The sequence below is a fragment of the Calypte anna genome, chromosome 8, assembly GCF_003957555.1.
Source record: "Calypte anna isolate BGI_N300 chromosome 8, bCalAnn1_v1.p, whole genome shotgun sequence".
In the NCBI taxonomy this organism is placed as follows: Eukaryota; Metazoa; Chordata; class Aves; order Apodiformes; family Trochilidae; genus Calypte; species Calypte anna.
Genome location: NC_044254.1, coordinates 15,867,853 through 15,888,000, shown reverse-complemented (window position 1 = coordinate 15,888,000; position 20,148 = coordinate 15,867,853). Strand labels below are relative to the sequence as shown.

General features: G+C 37.2%; 1 protein-coding gene across 1 annotated transcript in view; it reads left to right on the top strand.

Annotated features, from left to right (window-relative positions):
• Window positions 1–20,148, top strand: part of HS2ST1 (heparan sulfate 2-O-sulfotransferase 1) — a 72,978-nt gene that overhangs the window by 42,388 nt on the left and 10,442 nt on the right. The window contains exons 2-3 of the mRNA XM_030455582.1: window positions 14,025–14,263; window positions 19,728–19,813. Coding sequence (XP_030311442.1) covers window positions 14,025–14,263; window positions 19,728–19,813 — 325 coding nt within the window. The remainder of the gene's footprint in view (window positions 1–14,024; window positions 14,264–19,727; window positions 19,814–20,148) is intronic.

Genomic DNA, 20,148 nt, shown 5'->3' with positions numbered 1-20,148 from the left:
TTATGTTGGGCACATTGATTGTGCAACTTGAGTAACTTTGATATCTGATTGCAGTGAACAATGGGGTTGCTATGCTAGCTAAGACAATTCATTATATTTTATAATGTTTAATATATTTCTAGTTCATGATCCAATAATCAGCTCTTCTGACAAATCCATGAAGCTCTGTAGAGTTTCACTGACTTCCACTGATGTTCAGGCAAAATTAAGAATTCAAACCTGAGAAGTCTTAATTTTTGCCTGTAACTGAAATGCATTTTCGTAGGCATTTTTGGTTTTGGTCCTGTATTGTGTTGTGTGAAACCTGACTCTTATTTATGCCTGTCTTATATGCAAGGGACACGAACAAATACAGATTAAAATAGATTGCTGTGTAATAGGCATTACATGGATTCCTCTGGTATTTTTTTTCACTGATCTGATGTTGGCTAATGGAAAATGTTGAGCATATTTCCTCCCTCTTCTTTTTATATAAGTTTCTGACAGGAAATGTGTAGCTAAATATCATTTTCTGATTTCCATCTGTTCATGTATAATGATGGTTTATAATGCAGTCCAGATTGCTACCCAATAGAAATGTCCTATAGCAGGAGATAGGCTTTCAAGTGATTGTTGTACATGCTAATTATTTTTTAATGAGTGCTTCATTTAATTTTGAAGTAACTCATTTTAAAGACAGCTTCCTTGATGCAAAAATTTCCACTAATTAAGATAGTGCCTCATTTTTCTAGTCCCAGTATTCTTAAAAAGAAATGTTTGAATAGTTATGCTGCCATGGTAAAATAAGAAAATAAAATGTATCCAGAGGGAAAGTAAAAGTAGGCAGCAGAAACAGAAAACTGTTGCTGAAAGGTTTCTTAGTAGCTGACTCTAGTGATCTCTACAGTGTATTGCCCAACTAGTAAGGACTTGGTTAAGGAGCTTTTGTGGTAAGGGATACCACTGCAATTCTGACAACTCGGGTGATTTTCCCAAGTATTAGAAGTAATTGATAAAACTGGTGAATCACTAGCTCTTGAAAGATGTATTTCAACATATGTTTTAACATGAGAGTTTCCATCCTTCACAGCTGGAAAGAAAGGCTTGGTAATGAGAACCAGGTGTGTCTGTATGGTGGGAAAGCAAAGAGGCAAATAAAATAAAAACAACTTAACTGTGTTATTCACGCTTTTCATCGCATGTCAGTCTTGATACTTGGGATGAGCAGTGCTGTGATAAATGCAATTTATCATTGCTTTTCTGGAAAAACTTTGCTTTCAAGTTACCTTTAAACATCTTTACTGCCCCAGAGTTCCATCTTTCACAGTTGATAATCTGAGTAATAACATTAAAATGAAAAATGTTTTAATATTTATCTGCTTAGGGCTAATGTAGGGGCAACTGTGTTGTGTGTTAAATGAGCCAGGATGTTGTCTGTGACTTCCAAATTGGCTTTGAGAGGGAGAGTTGTACTTGCCCTAGTCAGGATGAGCTTTGTGATAGCCTAAATAAATATTTTTAGAGAGCTTCATAAAAATAAACATGTCACTTATCCACATCGAATTTCCTTTCATCAAGGCAGTTTGTTGCAGACATTTTAATGTATGAATGTGAATTTTTGTGGGATTTACAGTTCAGTTGTTACCAATTCAAAACTATTCCCTGTAGGTAAAATCATTTCCCATGGTTTGTTTCCTGTGGCTGTGCACTTTGCACAGGGTGACCCTTTGCAGAGGAGGCAGTAGTCTGTCTCAAGTTGAGAAGTTGGAACTATTCATGTATGGAGTTACAAGGGAGTATGGATCTAGCATTTTGCAAAAAGATAACCACTGGATTCAACTGCTGTTTGATGATTATATTGAATGAGTTAGTATCTGGGCTGAAAGCAGGGATTGTTCTCAAATGCTTATACCCAGAACAGATGTGCAGAGACATCCAGTCTGACTCCCACAGCTCTGCTGGGCGAGACAGTGCCATTAAACTTTGGTCAATTACCCCATTGCCAGTCACATCACAGCGGCTTGCGACGCCTTTCCTCTGATACCAGGAGAGATGTCTGTTGTGTTCTGATGCAGAGTCATGTTTTCCCCCTTGGAGAGAAGCAGCACGAAACTCCTTTGCTTCAAAGATGTTGAGAGCCAAGATTTAAAAACAGAAACAAAACCTCACAACATTTAAAACAACTTTTTTCCCCTCTGAGCAGCTGGAGGACGCAAAGAAGAACAGAGCTGTGGCAACTTAGCTTTTTTTTGTTCAACAGAGACCTGACATTTGGAAACATATTTTGAAGCAAAACTTATTATATACATTTATAAGCATAGTTTTTAAAAGGTAATACATTGCAGAAATTGTACCTCACCTGAAGAACAGGTGAAAAGCAGTTTGAGTCATACAGAAATTACTGAAGTTCCAGATATTTTTTTTAAGTGTCACATGTAAAGTTGAGTTAAATTTTTGCTGCCCCATGAATTTACAGGCTTGTAGCATTGCTTGCAGAGAGGGGCCTTTTCTATAGTCTCTGGAAGAAACAGCTGTTTAAACCAGATTATAATTAGAATAATTTGTGCATTTTTAGGAACATGGAGGGGAGACCAATTGGACAGAATAACCTCTTTAAAATTTAACAAAATTTTGCTGAAAAAAATAGATATACGTATGTATTGAAGTACAGCTCTGTATCTTGCTTGAGAGTTCTCTTATCTTAGTTGGCTATAGGCTAGCAACATACAGAGATGTGAAATTGTGATCAATAACAATTTCAATGCATAAATTTCTTTTGATGAAGTGACCCATTTTTTCATTGATCGTGAGACTCAACATCATGAGAATTTCTACCCTAAATCAACTTTACTCCTGCAAATTGATATCAGCCCATCATATCCTCTCCTACCTGAGAAGAAGCTAGTGTGGTACAAACTAATTGTCAAAAGATGTGTGAAAACATTTTGAGGAGGCTTATTAGAAATTAAGAGAAGTTACTTTTATCTGGGAACACAAAAGTAATAAGACTTCAGAAGTTATTTTAGTATGAGCAAGGGGGTGTTTGTTCACAACTTATATGCAGCCAAAGTCTTTCCTCCTTCGGAAGAATAAAACTGGTTTTGAAAAATAACAAAAAAACACATGCCCCCAAACAACAACCAAATACCTCGTCCTTGAATCAAAAGACCAAGTGCTTTTGCTCTTTAGAAATGTTCAGTAGCAATGTGGGGTTTGTGTGTCTCTTCAAAAAGTGTTTCTAGATGTCAGGATTTGAGAGAAATGCACTGACACGAGTTTCCAAGGAGGCAGTAGAAATGTGATCCTTACTGTATCCTAACAGGTCATTATAAGTGTAAATTATTCACTGGAGGCTGTGAGCAGAGGTTTATGATCATTAGTAGGGTGCCAGGAGTGTATGAGGAGGGGCTATAGCTGTCTGAAAAGTTCAGAGGAAGAAAATGTGACAAGAAAACCAAAAGGCCTAAGAGAGATGAAATAATGCAATTGAAGGGGACTGGTATGCAGGTGCAGTTCTGCAGTGGCCATACTGTACTGCTAAATTACTTGTTACCAAGCAGTGTAAGTTTTTCTGTTATTTCTTTCTAAGTACCAGTTTACTAAACTCTACGTGAGGGAGCTTTCATTCTTTTTTTCCCCACACAGCTGCTTGGTTTGGGGCAATTCGGTTGCTTCCTTTAATAAAAGTCCAGTGAAGAGAAAAGGGCATGAAGTGCTGAAGATAACCTTGAAAGTCGACTAGAAATGTAGATGGGGTTGATTTAGAAGAGTGACTTTGATGAGGTGCAAAGTTCTCATTATTACTCATTCTGCAACTTCCCTTGAACCATTGATAAGAGACTGTTGCCTCTTTGCTTTCCTCCCCTCTTCTTATCCAAACTTGTGTCTGAGGTGTTTCTACCATGATACCATGTCTTTAGAGCTCTGTTGGTATGTGGATAGTTCCCTATCTAACCACTTCATCTTAAATTTTCTGGGGGTGGTGACTCAAAGTTCGTTGTGTTTTCTTGTATTTTCTTGTGTTTTCTTCCTTATGTTGCAATGTCACCAGAGAGTCTGTGTCACACGAATGAAATCCTTTGCATATTTTCCTCTGTACCACTCAGTCTGGAGAAAAACTTCAGTGTGTGTGTGTGTGATGTGTGTGGAATATGTCATCTCCCTGGAAACGGAATTCACCGGTGGTATTTTTTGTTCTGAAGTATCTCAGAAAAATAATCTATTTCTTACAAAAAAAATATTGATTGGTATATCCTTTCACTGAAGTTTATAATAGACCCAGCCCCCACAGAGTAATGACTTGGATTAAAATATATTTTTGATTTAACACTCCAAAGAAATAACTTCTAGTTCATGTAGTGAAAAGCACAACTTCAGTGTTTTTCCATACATTATTTATTTGAATTACCAACATGTATTTTCATATATATATAAAATATATATATATCTCCTTGTTAACAGCTTGTTAACATAAAAATGAAATTTCCAACCTTGCTATTCATATACACAAAAATAGTAATTGAGATTAGTGGAATTTGAGGATTATAACTCAAAGAACAGCAAGGCAAATTTAAATTAAATATATGGAAACCATCTGTGATCACTGTTGTCTTAAACCAAAAGCAGCTCAGGAAATTTGGCATTTGTGTATGGAGATGTGAAGAACAGAAAATAAAAGCTTGTTTTAGATTACTTCAGTACCATTAATACTGGCATTGAAAGGAAGTGTTACAGGTGTACAGCTGCTCTGGGAAAAGCTGAGCTGAGAGCAATATCTGCATCACTGGCAAGAGCACAATAGTTCTCAATGTCACACACCTTCCTTTCAGGGGATGGGCCTTGAAGATTTCAACAAATCTTTGCTTCAAAGCATAGGTTTAGCATTGCTACTCTTACCTGTGCTGGCCATGTAATGTATTCTTTAAAATCAAGTTAAAACATCTCCAGTGGCTCAGTACTGAGAGTTTTAAACACACTCTCTAAATGACAGTAAAAGGATCATTTTCTTACAGAGACCTACAGGTTTCAGCCACAGTAGAAATGAGTTAATGCTAGATTTTAGGCTATTGATTATTGTTGGAAGCAGATTACTTTGCTTGTGTAAAATAAAATCTGACAATTTAAAGTCATAATGTCAGTGAAAGATAATCAGACCAAATATGTGGGTGTTTCTTGTGGTTGTTTTGGTTTGGATTGTTCATTTGTTTGTTTGTTTCCCAACTGCCAACAAAATGATATGTAAAGCTAAATAAATTTTGTCATTGTTCCAGGGCCTTCATAAATTGAATGTTTTAATGAATTTGAAATACTGAAAAAGACAATTTCTTTTTTCTCTGGTCTTATTGGGACATATCTGTAAAAAAATTCTTTTTTTTTTTTTTTTTTTTTACCATTGTGATTTCAGTGGCATTGCATTATCCAGCACAACTTTCTGCAAATCTGAGGTTTTCTAAGTTCATTGATGATATACCTTCTAATAATGGATACTTATGGTGTATTTTAGTGAGGAAATATTATTAGAGGTTGATACCAATCTACTGTTACCCCTTCTTGCTGTAGAACCAAAGGTGTGAGCAAGAGGCTGGAGTTGGTTTTGCCTTTTTGCAGCAGCTACCGAAGGTACAATGAGCAAACTGCTTGTCCTTTTTTTCTGGTCAAATTTTCTCATCTTCCTTGTTAAAAAAAATTACTGATTTGGGAGAAGCAAAAAATATTTCTCGTGTCTAGGAAAAGAATTCTTTTTAATTAAAAAGCTTAATCTGATCTAAATGAGGATCAACACCTAGAGGCTTTCAGTGAGCATCTGGCTCTGCTACCAGTGGAAAGCTTCCTGTACAAAACCACTGTAGTGCACACCTCACCAGTCCTGGACTGTTTCTGGTTTTACCAGGGACAGGTAGCTCTGTATCACACTAATATGAATCTAGATAAAGCTTTTGTTACTTTAATTTTGACTTTGTTAATCAATGTCTGCTGCCAAGAGCTTTTATAGTAGTGTTATTGTCACACAAGTGAACAGAGGATGACTGCCACTGTTTCTTAGCACAGAGAAATGACCATGGAAGTTGTGTGTTAGCTGGCTAGTTGTGCCCCAGGTGTTCTCAAATGCATAATTTGAAACTAATCCTGGGGATTTTGTCTGGGCTCTTGTCATGAACACCCAACTGAGCTTCCAGGGTAGGATCAAGAGGGAACACATTGCAAGCACTTGGAAGCCTTAGTTTTTAATATTCCATCTACCAACTCCTTGAGTCCACTTGGTCACTGCTCCTTTTAATCCCCTGAGAGCCAGAGCAAGGGCTGCCTGTAAAGCAGGTGAGAGCTTTACTCAGAAAGAACCGGAGCGATGCTGCGTGTGTTTGCATTTGTGCTCCATTTTTCCTGGTTCTTCATTGTTTTAGATTGGACCCCCAGGTATGAAGAGGTGAAGGACAAGCAAAGAGTTTTCCCAGAGGTAGATTAAAAACTCTTTAATTTAGTGTTCACTGCAGTTCTCTCATTTAATTAAAAAAGTTTTTTCTTGTACTTTAATTTACTTAAAATGGCTTTGACATTCCTGAAATGTAATTTTTGAGTAATCTGTATGTTGGTGGAGTTTATTTTCTTCATGTTCATTTTTTTCATCTCTGCCTCAGATAAGGTCTTTAGGCTGAAATCCTAAGATTCAAATAAAAGATAAGGCAGTATTTTTTGTATGTGTTTAAGTTACATGAACTAGCAAATCTCTCTATTAAAGGTTTGCATTTTGGGGGGAAAAATAAGATATTATTTTGGTTTATATATAAAGCAACCAAGGTATAAAATTAAATTTAAGTTCTTAAAATGAACCTAAGATAAATGGCTTTCACAAAGAAAACAGATAATATAACCAAGAGCTTTCTTGAAAGTATTTAAAAATGCTATGAAAATGAATTCTCTTATGGCTTAACAACAGTGGGGCTCATTCAGCATACAGCCTTATTTCTGTTTTTTCAGAAGACTTTACATACACAAACTCCTATAATTATATTAAGGTTAGAAATCATATTTATCACTGTAAATGATTGGTCTGTACACACCCTATGTTAGTTAAGCAAATACCGTGCCATCTCTGTTCTCTAACTTTTAAGATTCCTACTAAGATATATACATCTTTTTACTTTAGCTACATCAGTTTTTATTCTGATGAGAAGGTGATGCTGTTTTCCTCTTCTTTTTTTTGGCTGCTAGACCAACAGGCAATAGTTTGATTCCAGATTAGTTTAGCCAAGAAGTGTGAAGATGAGACAGGGAGTAAGTACATTATGTTGGAAAAAGCAGTATATTTAACCAATAACTTTTATTAAATGTAATGCTGACTTTCAGTCATATGCATATAGGTCTTTCAATGGTTTTAACAGTTTAATGATCCTTATTGCTTATATGCTTGTGTCATGGTTTAACGCTGGTCCGGCAATTAAACCAAATGGCAGATGCTCTCTATTAATCCCCCTCCCCTCCCAGATAAATGAAGGAGAGAGACTTGGGGGTTGTGAACTAAACTACACAGTTTTGATGAAACAGTAATGATAAGAAGGAAAAAATTACTAAATATATACAAATACACAGGAAAACTGATTCTACGTTCCTCCCTCCTCCCTCTCCCCCAGTAATTCTCAAGTCACCACCGAGGCTGCAGGGCAGCGCTGGGAAAGTCCAGGCTGGACTCCTGGGGTCAGGAGCTAGAGGCAGGAACACACAGGTTCAGCCTGGTATGGATCAGGACCACAGGCAGAGGAATGGATGGAATGCTCCCAGGATGCCAAAGCAAACAGGGACAGGTGAAGAAGGGGAAGCAGGAAGGGGTCTGACCCTCGTGATCCCTCAAATTTATACTGTGACGTGTATGGGCTGGAATACTCCAGTCAATTTTGGTCATTTATCTTGTCCATTCCTCCCTGAGGAAACCCTTCCTAAGGGTTTCAGGTGTGATCTCTTTACTCCTTTTCTCCTTCTGGAGAGCAAAATGTTCCTCAGAACTGAGCAGTGGCCTTGGTTCTGCATCCCATTCTCCAGCAGTAACTATAAGCATTGAGTGTTATCAGTCCCAGAAGCAGACACTGACTGAGAAACTTGCTGTTCATTTCAGCAAGTGCAGCTACTTACAAGAGACTCAGCTGAAAGCAAAAGTACAAGACAGAAAATTACCTTTATCCTGGCCCAAACCAAGACAGCTAGCCAGTACACTTTTAGAAAAAGTAAATGATTGTATGTCTGGAGAAAGCTAATCTGGGCTGCCTTTCTAAATGGGCTCAGGTGATCTATATTCAACTTGCTTTCTTTCACTATTGGACTGGATTTTGCTTGAAGGAGTGATGTGCATATTTCCATAGTGAAAATACCTGTGACAATTGTATCCATATATAAAACAGTTCCATTAACTTTTCTTGCTAACACTGAAGACCTGCAGTACAATATTCAGCCACTGAAAATAAGAGCAAGCCCTGCTGTTACATACATACATAAAACATAAATATGTTTTATTATTTAGAGAACACATCACTGATTTACAAGTGTTTTTCATTGACTTTAATATAGTCACAGTGCTTCATAACTGTGGTGACTGACAGTTTGAGAGTTCTGAAAAGCAACAGAGCTTTTGTTTGTGTGATTTCATCCTGTTTGTTACAGCTATCTGTTATTCAAGTTTCCTTGTTGTAAAGAAACACAAAATTCCAAGTGACTGGGAGGAAAAAAGATAAATGGTGTCCACAAAGATTCCTCCGTGCTAATTTGTGTTGGTTTTTTTGGGGGGATTATTTTTGCTTTTAACTGTTTCTAGTGTGCACTTGAAAGAGTCAAAAGTTTGGAGTTAGAAAGCAATTCTGTTCTGTCTGGACTGTTCTTTTTCCTTTGTTTGAGAACATATTAGACAATATTAAGGAAAATGTTTTGGCAATGCTAGTGACTTTTAATTGTTCACTAGAGTACTGATTTTCAGTACAGAAGCTCTATTATACCTGTTTCTTTTCATGCCCTAGTGGGGAAAAAAAGAAAACTAGCTGGAATTATATTTCTAATATTAGTCATTAGAATCTCTTGACACTAAAGAATCTGAATATTTAGAAGGAGAAGAAAAACAATGTGATTTTTGATCTGACTGAGGAAACCTAAAATAACTTCACTAGTACTATTTTAGGCTTTGTGCTCTGTTTCTCTCCTTGTCTGTGCTTTGCACATGATCTTTACTTTGAATCTGAACTGGGCTCAGAGCACTTAGGAGCTGAGGCTGTTCTGAAACTGAGGACCTTTTTTAACACAATGGTAAAATCAAAAGTTTTAATAGATATTTCAGAGGCTGATTAAAGATAGCTTAGAATGAGACCAACAGCCTCTTTTAACTAAATGCAAACAGCTGAAGTATCTATTATGGCTTTGGCTGGGATAGAGTAAATTTTCTTCGTGCTAGGTGGTATGGGGCTGTGTTTTGGATTTGTGCTGAAAGGAGTGTTGGTAACACAAAGATGCTTTCATATTGCCAAACAGTGCTCTGGCAGCATCAAGGCCTTTCCTGCTCCTTACACTGCCCCACCAGTGAGGACTGGGAGTGCACAAGAAGTTGGGAGGGGACACAGCTGGGACCACAGGGGCCCCAGCTCACCAGAGGATATTTCAGGCCATATAATGTTAAGCTCAGAAATAAAGTAGGGAGAAGGTTGGCTGTGAGGCCACTGCTCAGAGCCTGGCTGGGCATTGGTTGGTTATATGGTTGTGAGAATCTGTAGTCCCCTGAACTGATTTTAGGAGCACTGCAGTAACAGGAGCAGGAAGGGAGGGTTTGCTGAGCCTGACACTCCCCTCTGCCCAACAGCTCACCCTCAGTTGCCTTTGAGGAGACAGCAGCCATTCATTAATGAGCAATGAAGACACAGCAGCCTTCATAGAGTACGTTTGCAGAGCAAAGAAAGTAGGAGAAACTAATGGCTTGCCCCAAATACCTGTTTTTTGAGTCCCAAAGTTGCTAAATAACTAATGTAATGGTTCTGCTGTTATTAAGATTTAAAACTAGGGCAGGATAGAGTTGTTATTCTTAAAGGTCTTCAAAAAAGTTCATGTTAATACTGATACCTTAAACAAATTTAACTTTGGCCATTTTTTATTAACTCAATCTATGTTTTTCTTGTGCTTTTAGTTGGGTATAGCGACACAAATCATTTATAGCCATAAATTGTCATAGCACCATTGGTTCTTTCTCTACTCTCCATCCCTGAAGTATTGATATCCACATACAACAGCACTGCTCTGGTTTATAAGTAGTATGCTGCTTAACAGCTCCCAGAGGAGGCAGCATTTCAGTGAAGGATGAAGACTATATGTATAAGGTGGGTGTATAATTTGAAAACGAATCAGGACATTAACTTTACTACATAATTGTGGATCATTTTTAGGCTGCTGTTCAGTTTTCATTCTTCATCAGAAGAGAGTGGAGTCACTAGTAAGTAGGTTTTTGCTCCTGCTCTTGTTCAGTATTTAGGCCAGCTGTATGTTTGGTGCAGCTTTTGGGCAGGGAAACAGCTTGAGAGCTGCTTAATGCCTCAGGCTACCAGCTGCTTGTCTAATTGGCCTGGAAGCACAGTGGAAAGAAAGCTGAGACACCAAGTCAGCTGGCTTCAATATTGTTTCCAGCTGTAAGAAACCTGCTTATTGGTTTGAAGTGGCATCCAGTATCACGGATACACAGCAACTCTTTGCTCAGTGATGGTGCTGCCAATACAAACTGCCCAGTGCATTCGTGTTAAGTGAGTGTAAGTGACGTTTGAATCCACATCTTTTCATTTTTTTATTGGAAAACACTCGAAGGCTACTGAGCTAAAATGTATTTTAACACTAAGCCTTTCCTCATCTGAGTGGGGGGATTTACAGGGAAGCATGGCAGGTGCACAGGACACAGGAGGGAGCTTGAATAATATCCATAGATAGATACAGGAGGAAAATAGATGTAGATGACAAAGAGCATAGTTTGGGGAAGTAGATAAGTATACTCTGAGTTATTCTTCCATATACTTGGTTAACTTGACTTTGGCAGCCAGTGCTGCTTAATATATGGCCTTCATCAACAGTGCAAAGTGCTAAGTTACAGGTGAAAAGGGTTTCTGATCTTGGTAGATTTTAATTCTAAGAAATCTCTGGAAATTCTTGGACATTTGTAAAAGTGTGAGGAATTTGAAGTATTTTGTTAACATTCAAGTTGTTAAAATCCATGCCACTCTAATTTGTTTGGAAGATAATATTTTGTGTGCAGTTAACACCTGGATTTGAAGTAAATGCTAGTAAACTTGTTTTACCTAAGACATTCATCTGCCTGAATGTGCAAGGCACATAGACTAGTAACTGTTTATGATCACAGCATGATTTGTTTCTATACTTATGCAAATATTGCTCATTTGGGTTTTCAAATATTTTGTAGGTATATATGTGTCTGGTGTATTTTCACAGGTGTTTTTCTTAGATGATATCCTAACAAAATAGAGCTAAGCAATCAAACTTGGTCTGTCTCTAACTCTTGGCTGTTCTCAGTTGCCATTACTGGACCTCTTCCCTGTCCCCAAACAAAAAACCAAAACAAACCAACAAACAAAAAACCCCAAAACAAAAAAAGAATTCATATGGATCGAATCACATGCTATATTAAGAGTTAAACTGATTTTTAGAAAACAACAAAAAAGCTTTCTGACTTCATAGAAAAAATGTGAATCTGTTCTCAGCTGAGACCAAACATCCACTTTTGTGTTTTCCTTGTTATGTTAATAACAGACTACGATCAAATAGGCTATTATGATGGCTGTCAAGGTTAGACACCTTCAGGTGCTTCATCTGCTTCTCACTAGCTTTACCTTCAGCAGTTCATATCCTGCACTTCATCTCAGCTTTTGGTTTCTAATTATTACAAATATATGAAAAAGGTGATTTCTGTTCCTCGTCATAAAGATTAGTTTTCATTTCAATTTGAAGTTTAAAGCCTCCTTATTCTTTGATCATTGTGAAAGTTCTCCTTGCATGGGTTCTAGATTTCTTCTCTCACAATACAAAGTTGCAGGTGATTGCAGTAGCCTTTGTGCTAACTGCATTTAATTGAACATAGTTTATATCTTATACATAGCCTTTAATGTGCACTTATCGTGCTAATTCTTGAATCATCATGGTTTCAAATACCTCCTCATTGGAGGAACACTTCTCATCACTACTCTTGCAAATCGTGTCTGTTTTTCACAAATGTTTACTTGTTCTGTATGGAAGGGGAAGCTTCCCTCTGCACCATCCAGCCTCATCAGCCTTGGAGTTCTCTGCAGTTATAACTTAAATTTAGCTGAGATCTACTATGATATTGAAAACATGAATTAAATTTGTTTCATTTCAGCCTCTCTAGGTGGTTTCCATATCCAAGTAGCCTTGGGCAGTCATGTGGTTAACTATGTCCTCTACCAAATGCCTTCCTCTAATCTTTTACTGCTAAGAAGGGAGAGTTGCCAATCCCTTTTTGTTGTAGACATCTTCAGATAAATGAAACCTGAGTCTGCTGCCTCCTCTGTTTCCAAAATAGGACATTTGCCAGCAGTGATGGGAGAGGTAGCAAATGAGAAAGGAAGGAGCAAAACCTGTGACTGATGTAGAGGGGAGCAACAGATGCTAAGTGGAAAATTGAGAGATACTCAATAAGCATTTTCTACAAACATTTTCATACTGATTTAACAGTTACGGGCTGTGAGATATGAGCATATGAGAGACTGAGTGAGTTTGAGCTTTGAATCATTTCAGGCAGATGGAAGTTTGTGGTTGAAGAATTTATGTGGAATTACAGCCTAGTGGTGTTCACAGCTTAATGATTCTACTTTAAAAGTTATCTTATGTTACAATTAAAGAGATGTGGTGAAAGAAAGGAGAAAGAGCTGGGTCATAGGAAGCAAGACAAGTAAAGGCCAGGAGCTCCTGCTGTTAAAAGCATGACATCCAGAAACAGCTATGCCTTGTGTAAGTGCATAATACAGAGAATTACAGTTTCTCTTGTGGTATTGACTTCAGCTTGCACTGTTGGCCAACACAGATGTCTTTGAATACATTATTAAAGGCAATATCACAATAAATGAATCAGAAAAGATGGTTTGACATTACTATTATAAATCATAGTAAAGTTTATTCTTATCTGTAACAGAACAAAGCTGTGTCTGAGTCAGCCCAAAGTATTTGTAATTCAGCAGCAACAACAGAAAATGCTGTAATACTGTGATTTTTATTTTCCAGATAGGATTTTAGCACTTGAAGCAGAGTTCAGTTATGCAAGAGTGTTGCCTGTTGTATAAAAGGAAAATTGTTTTATTTGCAATGTACTCATCTTGCCAAAATATCTTGTTCATAGCCTGCTTTTCTGTGTTTCTTTTCAATGTATTTGACTTGACATATTTCAGTTCTCAGAGATGACTCTTTCCCTTAGTGTTAACTGTTTTGGAAGCACCTCTTCTGTTCTTGTCAAACTTGAAATTAATAACTCTAATTGAATTTTTGAAAATCAATTTATTATAATGCATTTTGCTCTTGGGGCTCATATCAATTGAAATAACAAAACAATGGTTTCATCTGAATTCCAGTGTCTCTATACAGTTAATTGACTAAATCTCTAGTGTTAGTGGTTCTGCTGTTTTCAGAAAATTCATATTCTCAAATTGCTTGAGTCATTCCTTCTATTATATTTTTAAAAGAGGTTTTATAGAAATTATTTCAGATGTTTTGGGCATAGTGCATTACAGACATTTTTCTTTAGAGACAATGGCTTTCAGTGAAATTAGTGAATCAGAATACTGTATGTGTTCTCTCAGCATCTTGTTGTATAGTCTTCATGTTCTGTGTCAGACTAAATCACCTTTTATCATTCATGCATTTTGTAAATTAAGTTTTGCTTCAGATGTGTCAGAAGTATATATGACAGCAAGCGTTTGCTTTATTGCTGAGTTACTGCTTTTCTCCAGATTGTTTGCAGTCTGTGGTTTGAATTTCAAAATTGGTGATATTTTTGTATTTATCATCCTTAACAGAAAGGGCTATTGCAAGACATGAAGTCAGAGAAATAGAGCAGCGTCATACAGTAGATGGCCCCCGACAAGATGTGACATTGGATGAAGAAGATGATGTGGTGATTATTTACAACAGAGTACCTAAGACTGCCAGCACATCCTTCACAAATATTGCCTATGATCTTTGTGCAAAGAACAAATACCATGTTCTACATATAAATACAACCAGAAATAATCCTATTATGTCCCTGCAAGATCAGGTAAGCTGCTGCATTTGGGATGTCTTTTTAAACAAGGGGAAAGTACAGAAAACTTTTTCTGCAATTGCAGACTTACATGGTCCGGTGGAATTGGATTTTATATCACATTTTCCACTATAAATTAATTAGAATGTATTAATATTTTCTATGTAGAGAATTAGTATTATTTATTAAATATTTGGTTTAGATTTTTGCTGGGCTACTGGAGGTGGTAAATATCTGTTTATCTGACAAAGCAAAGCTGAAGAGGGACACAGCTAGGGCAGAAAGGACCTTTGTTGTTATAACTGTAAAACTTTATTATATGTATTATAGTGGCTTTTTGGCTGTGTAATAGTATTTGCCTGTCATCTCCATCTGCAGAGAATACAGTCTTATATCATGTTCTCACTGAGTAGTGCAGGCACTGCCATGCTGTCAGGACTGTACTTCTGTCTGTTCTATTAAGTCTTGTCAGATCTCACAGGTGATAGAAACAGAAAGAAGTAATTGTAAATAGCTTGCACTCTAAAGATTGGGTCACTTTGTATCCACTTAAAACTCACTAGAATCAGTGTAATCCCAGCTAGATATGAGCATGGCTATCACTACATCAGATGATGAGTATTAATAAAATTTAATGAAGGATCAATGTCTATCTTTCTTGAGGTGTGGTGAGGGAGTAGATTTTTAAAAATAATATTTCTTTGCCAGTTTTAAGTGCACATGCAGAAAACCCAGGTCAGAGGCTTGAAACTTAACTATGTTATCATCCATATAAATAATGTTTCCAAACTGTTCCGGATGGACTCAGATGTGCATGAAATACTTAAATGTTACCTACTTCAGCAGAGTTGAGTGCATTAGGTCTATGTACACCAGCAGTAAAATATATAAACACATCATAGAGACAAAATGGTTTTATCAATGATGCTGTTTGTTAAAATAAGTCTCCCTAAGAAAGGTGAAGATTGCTTTGGGCCTCACATAAATTTGTAAAATAGTGTGCCCTCTGTTACACACTATTTCTGCTGTATTTTTTCCAAACTACTCTTAATTCTGTAACAGATTTTAAGTTCTCTGCCCATGTGTGAAACCTATACTTCTTGAATGTAATATGAAAAAAGGACAGTAGTTAAAATCCTTTCTAAATATAACCCATATCTGATTTGAGATAATCCTTTGGGAGTGTCTTTTGTGGCTTCTCTCGCAGCAGGATCTTGAAAACTTTCTCTCTTTTCACAGGTTGGGCCCTTTCTTTGCAGCAAGCTGAGTTCCATGTTGTCCATTTCACATTTCTGACCTGTGTGGTCTGTAACAAAAACACTTGCTTTCATTAATTAAATCAAAGTAGTTGTTGGGTTGGATTTTATTGGTTGCTTGGATGTTTCCCTACAAGTATGCCTTTGTTATATCTAGCTGGATGGCATATCAGCCACTGAAACTTTAGGGCTTTTTGTTACATTGTGAGACTGTAGTATAAAACATGGAAAATTAAATTACTGTTTTGTCTTTAACATGCTTTAACTGATATATTATGACACATAGAAAAAGGGTTGTGAGCACAAGTCTCTGTACTGCTGTTGGAACACAGAAAAGCCATGGTATAATTGCCTAGCATTTCACTCCCCCAGCTTGCAGTTTACTGTTCCTTGTTCTTTTTTCTCCCACAGTTTCTCTGTCCATTTTTCTCGTAAGAGCAACCTGAGAATAAATATTCTTGCTTCCAAATGTATTTGAGAACAGTGGCCTCTCAGAGCAGCACACTTAGCTGGTTTTAGTAGTACTTATTTTCTCTGCTGGTGGAGGTTTCAGTGTCTGTCAGAAGCTGAGCAAGTAAAGGTTGCATTAGCTCTGTTAGAAGTGGAAGTCATGCTCCTGAACTTTTAAGAATTTTTATCTCACACTTAGATGGCCTCGTGAGTACCAGTGTCCATTGCTGTACACGTGCCAATGCTTTTCTTTTGTAGTGAGAACTTTTTGTGCAAGGTGGGTATCCTGGCTGTACCATGGCTGAACTGGTGAACTCCTGTCTTTTCACCATCTCACAAAATTACTTCTTGGCTGCCCTTTCTATGAGCTTGCTTGTGGTTTCTTATGACATGAAGCCAAAGGTGTGCTGCTAGCCTGTTCCCAGTGTCCCTGCCCTGGTAACTCTAAGTTATTGTCTTGTGTGACAATTTGGATAGCCAGGCGAGCAAGCAGTGCCTTTCTGCAGAGGAATTCTGATTCAGTCATCCCATCATGCTTGGTCTTTAAACCTGAATCTGAGATTTCCCTTACTTGGGTACACTGTGTTGTTATCCAGTCTTACTTCAGAGCTCTTTTTTTGTAGGTCTAATGGAAAATCCTCATGTGTCCTCACCAGGATGGGCTTGTGATACTCACCACCCCAGTTATTTGTAGTTCTAGGTTGGTTATTCTGCAATTGACAAACAAAGTTAGGATATAATGACCTGAAAAGCTTGAGCTTTTTTGATAGCCAAGAGTCCATATGATACCAGGCCACAGCAAAAGGACCAAACCAGCTTTTGCTGTGTGTGGATGTTTCTGTGTGCATTCAGACTGTAGCAAAGCAGGATTTATAGAAGCAGTTGACAGAGATGACAGCTTACAACATCACTTTGGTTTGCACACAGATTTCCCAGGGCTTTTGCTCAGATCAGGTGTGCTGCTCTGGGTTTTTGTTTGTGTTTTTTGTTGTTGTTGTTGGTCGGTTGAATTTTTTGAGTGTGCGTTTTTTGTTTTTACTTGAGGGTTTTTCTCTCTTTTCTTTTTGTTCGGTGTTGGTCTTTGTTTGCTTGCTTTGGTTTGTTTGGGTTTCTTTTTTCCTTTTGGCACTGACTTGTTTTAAATTCTTACAAATTCTTATAATTCTAGAAATTTAATGTATTTAACTTACCTTTCGGGCATCTTAGCCCCCAGAGCACATTTGGTCTGGCTTTCTAATTGAGTGAATCTCAGATGATTTTTCTTACTAAAGGCTGTGAAGCAACTTTGTAGCTGATTATATAAAAACACCGTAAAAGAACTTCACAGAAACTCCATCCATGTCTATCTGAACGCTTAAAGTAAGCTCAAATTTTATTCAACTGGGTTCAGGTGAAGTAGCTTGCTCAGTCTCTTGTAAGCTCCAGTATCTGCTAATCCCTGAAAAGAAAGGTAAAATTGAACATATTTAACAGTATAAAGCAGCAAGCAATATTCATCTCTGCTTTATAATGTGTGAGTTCAAACTCATTAGGCTGTCTGTGACCTGGAACAATTCTGATTTTTTAAATGCTGCAAACTGTTTGTGTGTGTGTGTGGGAATCTCCTGCCTGCAGGCCAGATATCAGTGTTAAAACCTTAAATTCTCAGAGGCATAGAGTATTGCTGGTTGATCTTAAGCCAGATGTAAATGTCACAGCCATCTCATAAAACCTTCCTAGCCTTCTCTCAGCTGGCCTAGTGTTAAAGTTAATAAAAGGCTAACATCCAATGTTCATAAAAATTATTTCCTTAGCAGACAACAACATTGTAAGACAAAGACAGTACAGGATTTTTTTTAACTACTACTGGAATATCTAAGTTGCCAAATGGTGGCATGACAGTCTGACCCTTGGGATTTGGCACTTAACATTTCCCTGTGTCTACTCCTAGTCTATTAGAAACTGAAATCTAGCTGGTGGAAGATTTCAGAAAGCTTGTTCATGGAAACATAAGTGAAATGTAGGTCTTAATATTCATGCTGCACGTGAATATTCACACACACCCAATAGGTAGCATAATTGTTTAACTTGTGAAGTTGTTTCAACCAGCTGAGGCTTAGGAGTGAGGGAAGGGAGGATAATATATACTTAGCATTTAGGAAATGTCTTTCCCAGTCATAGAAATATTAATAGCTGAGGCTCTCCAATGAAAATATCTTGTCATTAAACTTTGAAAAGTACAGTCAATGAAAGTGGGGTTTATTTCAGCAGTGGTAAAAAGGTAGTTCAGCTGGATTCATAGTCTCATAAAATGGATTACCAGTTTGTGCCGTGGACAAAACCAGACAGAAAGGCAATGCAGTTTATGAAACACCATTGTAAAATGCTGTGCAGTGCTTTTCAGATAGATTTGCCACAGTTTTCATGTGCAAGATACAGTTCACATTGTGACATGCCACAGAACATGAAACTGTACACAAAAAAATTAATGCTGCCTGCTACTAAAAATTAGTATCTGTTTCTTTAACCTGAGAGTTTGAGAGCCAGTGTTGGAAGAAATCAGTAAGGGTTATCAACCTCTTAAAATGCTGCCCTATGAGTTTTGCAAAGTTTAAGAAACAGCAGAAGGCCAGTCTTGGCTCTTAAAATCCATGGTTGGTTGGTTATAATAAATAATAAGTATCATGTTTCAGGACACTCTCAATCCATTAGACCTCACAGAATGTTAGTATGTTGTCTTGAGCTCTCAAAAATTTTTTTTTTTGACTCTCTTGCCAACCTCAGTGTCTTCATGGTTGTTTGTGTCACTGTATAACAAAAAATATATTGTAGATTTGCAGAAAAAGCTGTCTTCTAATTTTCAGTTTCAGAAATGGCATATCATTGTTGGAAGACTCAGGCAGTACTAATTTATCAACTTTTCTTTATTACCCAATTCACTGGTTTTGAAATACAGTTCAGAGTTAAATGTTTTGATGTTAAAATATTCTGTTCATCTAATAAAGCCAAGCTATATCAGGATTTGCCTGTCCCACTTAACTTGATCATATTTTTATGGTTTGGGGCATGTATCCTACTTTGTCTTTATCTTTGAAATGTAAAACTATTCCTATTTTTGTGAAGTTTGCTGATAACTGCAAACTTTATCATCCCTTGTGGACTATTTCATGCTTTAACATGGAGGTTTCACTGAAATGTTAGGCTTAGGGTAACTGTTCAAAATAGTAAACAATAGCTCTAATTTATACTGTATCTACACATTTATAAGATTCTTGGTGACTCATGCATGCATTTTGAGATGGGAGAGCAAATGAACCATCAGATTGGTTTATTATGTCCCAGTAAAACAGGCCTGAGAACATGTTTGTAAACCTGGTACACTTTTGTTTCAGGGCCTAAATGTACATCAGACAATTCAATCAAAGGGGTACTTAAATTGCTACAGGTAGCCGAAGGAATTCTGTGTTCTTTTCAAATTACAAATAAAATGGACTGACAAAAATTCAAGCTTGTCTTGCTAATGTTTTTGTGGTGATTTTTCTTGTATCGGCTTTCCAATCGCTGCATTCTGCTTTTGTTAATTTCTGATCATTAAATTGTGACTCACTGAAATCAGGCATCTGTACGCTTGGATAGTGTCAGTTTTGGCTGGCACAAATTCTTCAGTAATGTTCAAAATACTTTCTTCCTAATACATTATTAGAGTTTACTTAAAAAACAGAAAACACCATGTGTGGGGACGTGTTGTGTGTTCCAGCTGTACAGAAACCCTTTTTGCTGTCTTAATTCTACAGGTTCGATTTGTGAAGAATGTGACTTCCTGGAAGGAAATGAAACCAGGGTTTTACCATGGACATGTATCTTACGTGGACTTTGCCAAGTATGTTATCCTTGGATTTATCTCAAGTAGTGCAGTATTTTCAGTTGTTTGGCTGCAGCTGGGCTATTGGTGCCCTCTTGTGAGGAAAGCTTCACAACTGTGGTTTTGAAAAATTCACCCACTCCTACGATGAGCAGTATTTGGTTTTGATTTTTACAGCTTTTTCATGTGCATTTCATGACAAAATGTAACTGAGACTTGTTTCAAAACTATTTATATGCTATGTTTAGTATTCCTTGTCTGAATTACACACTTCTATACTGAAAATCCTGGCTTTTCTCTGAAACACTGGCAGGTCTGTCTTAGCGTTGGCTTTCCATTCTGGAGAGTTTTAA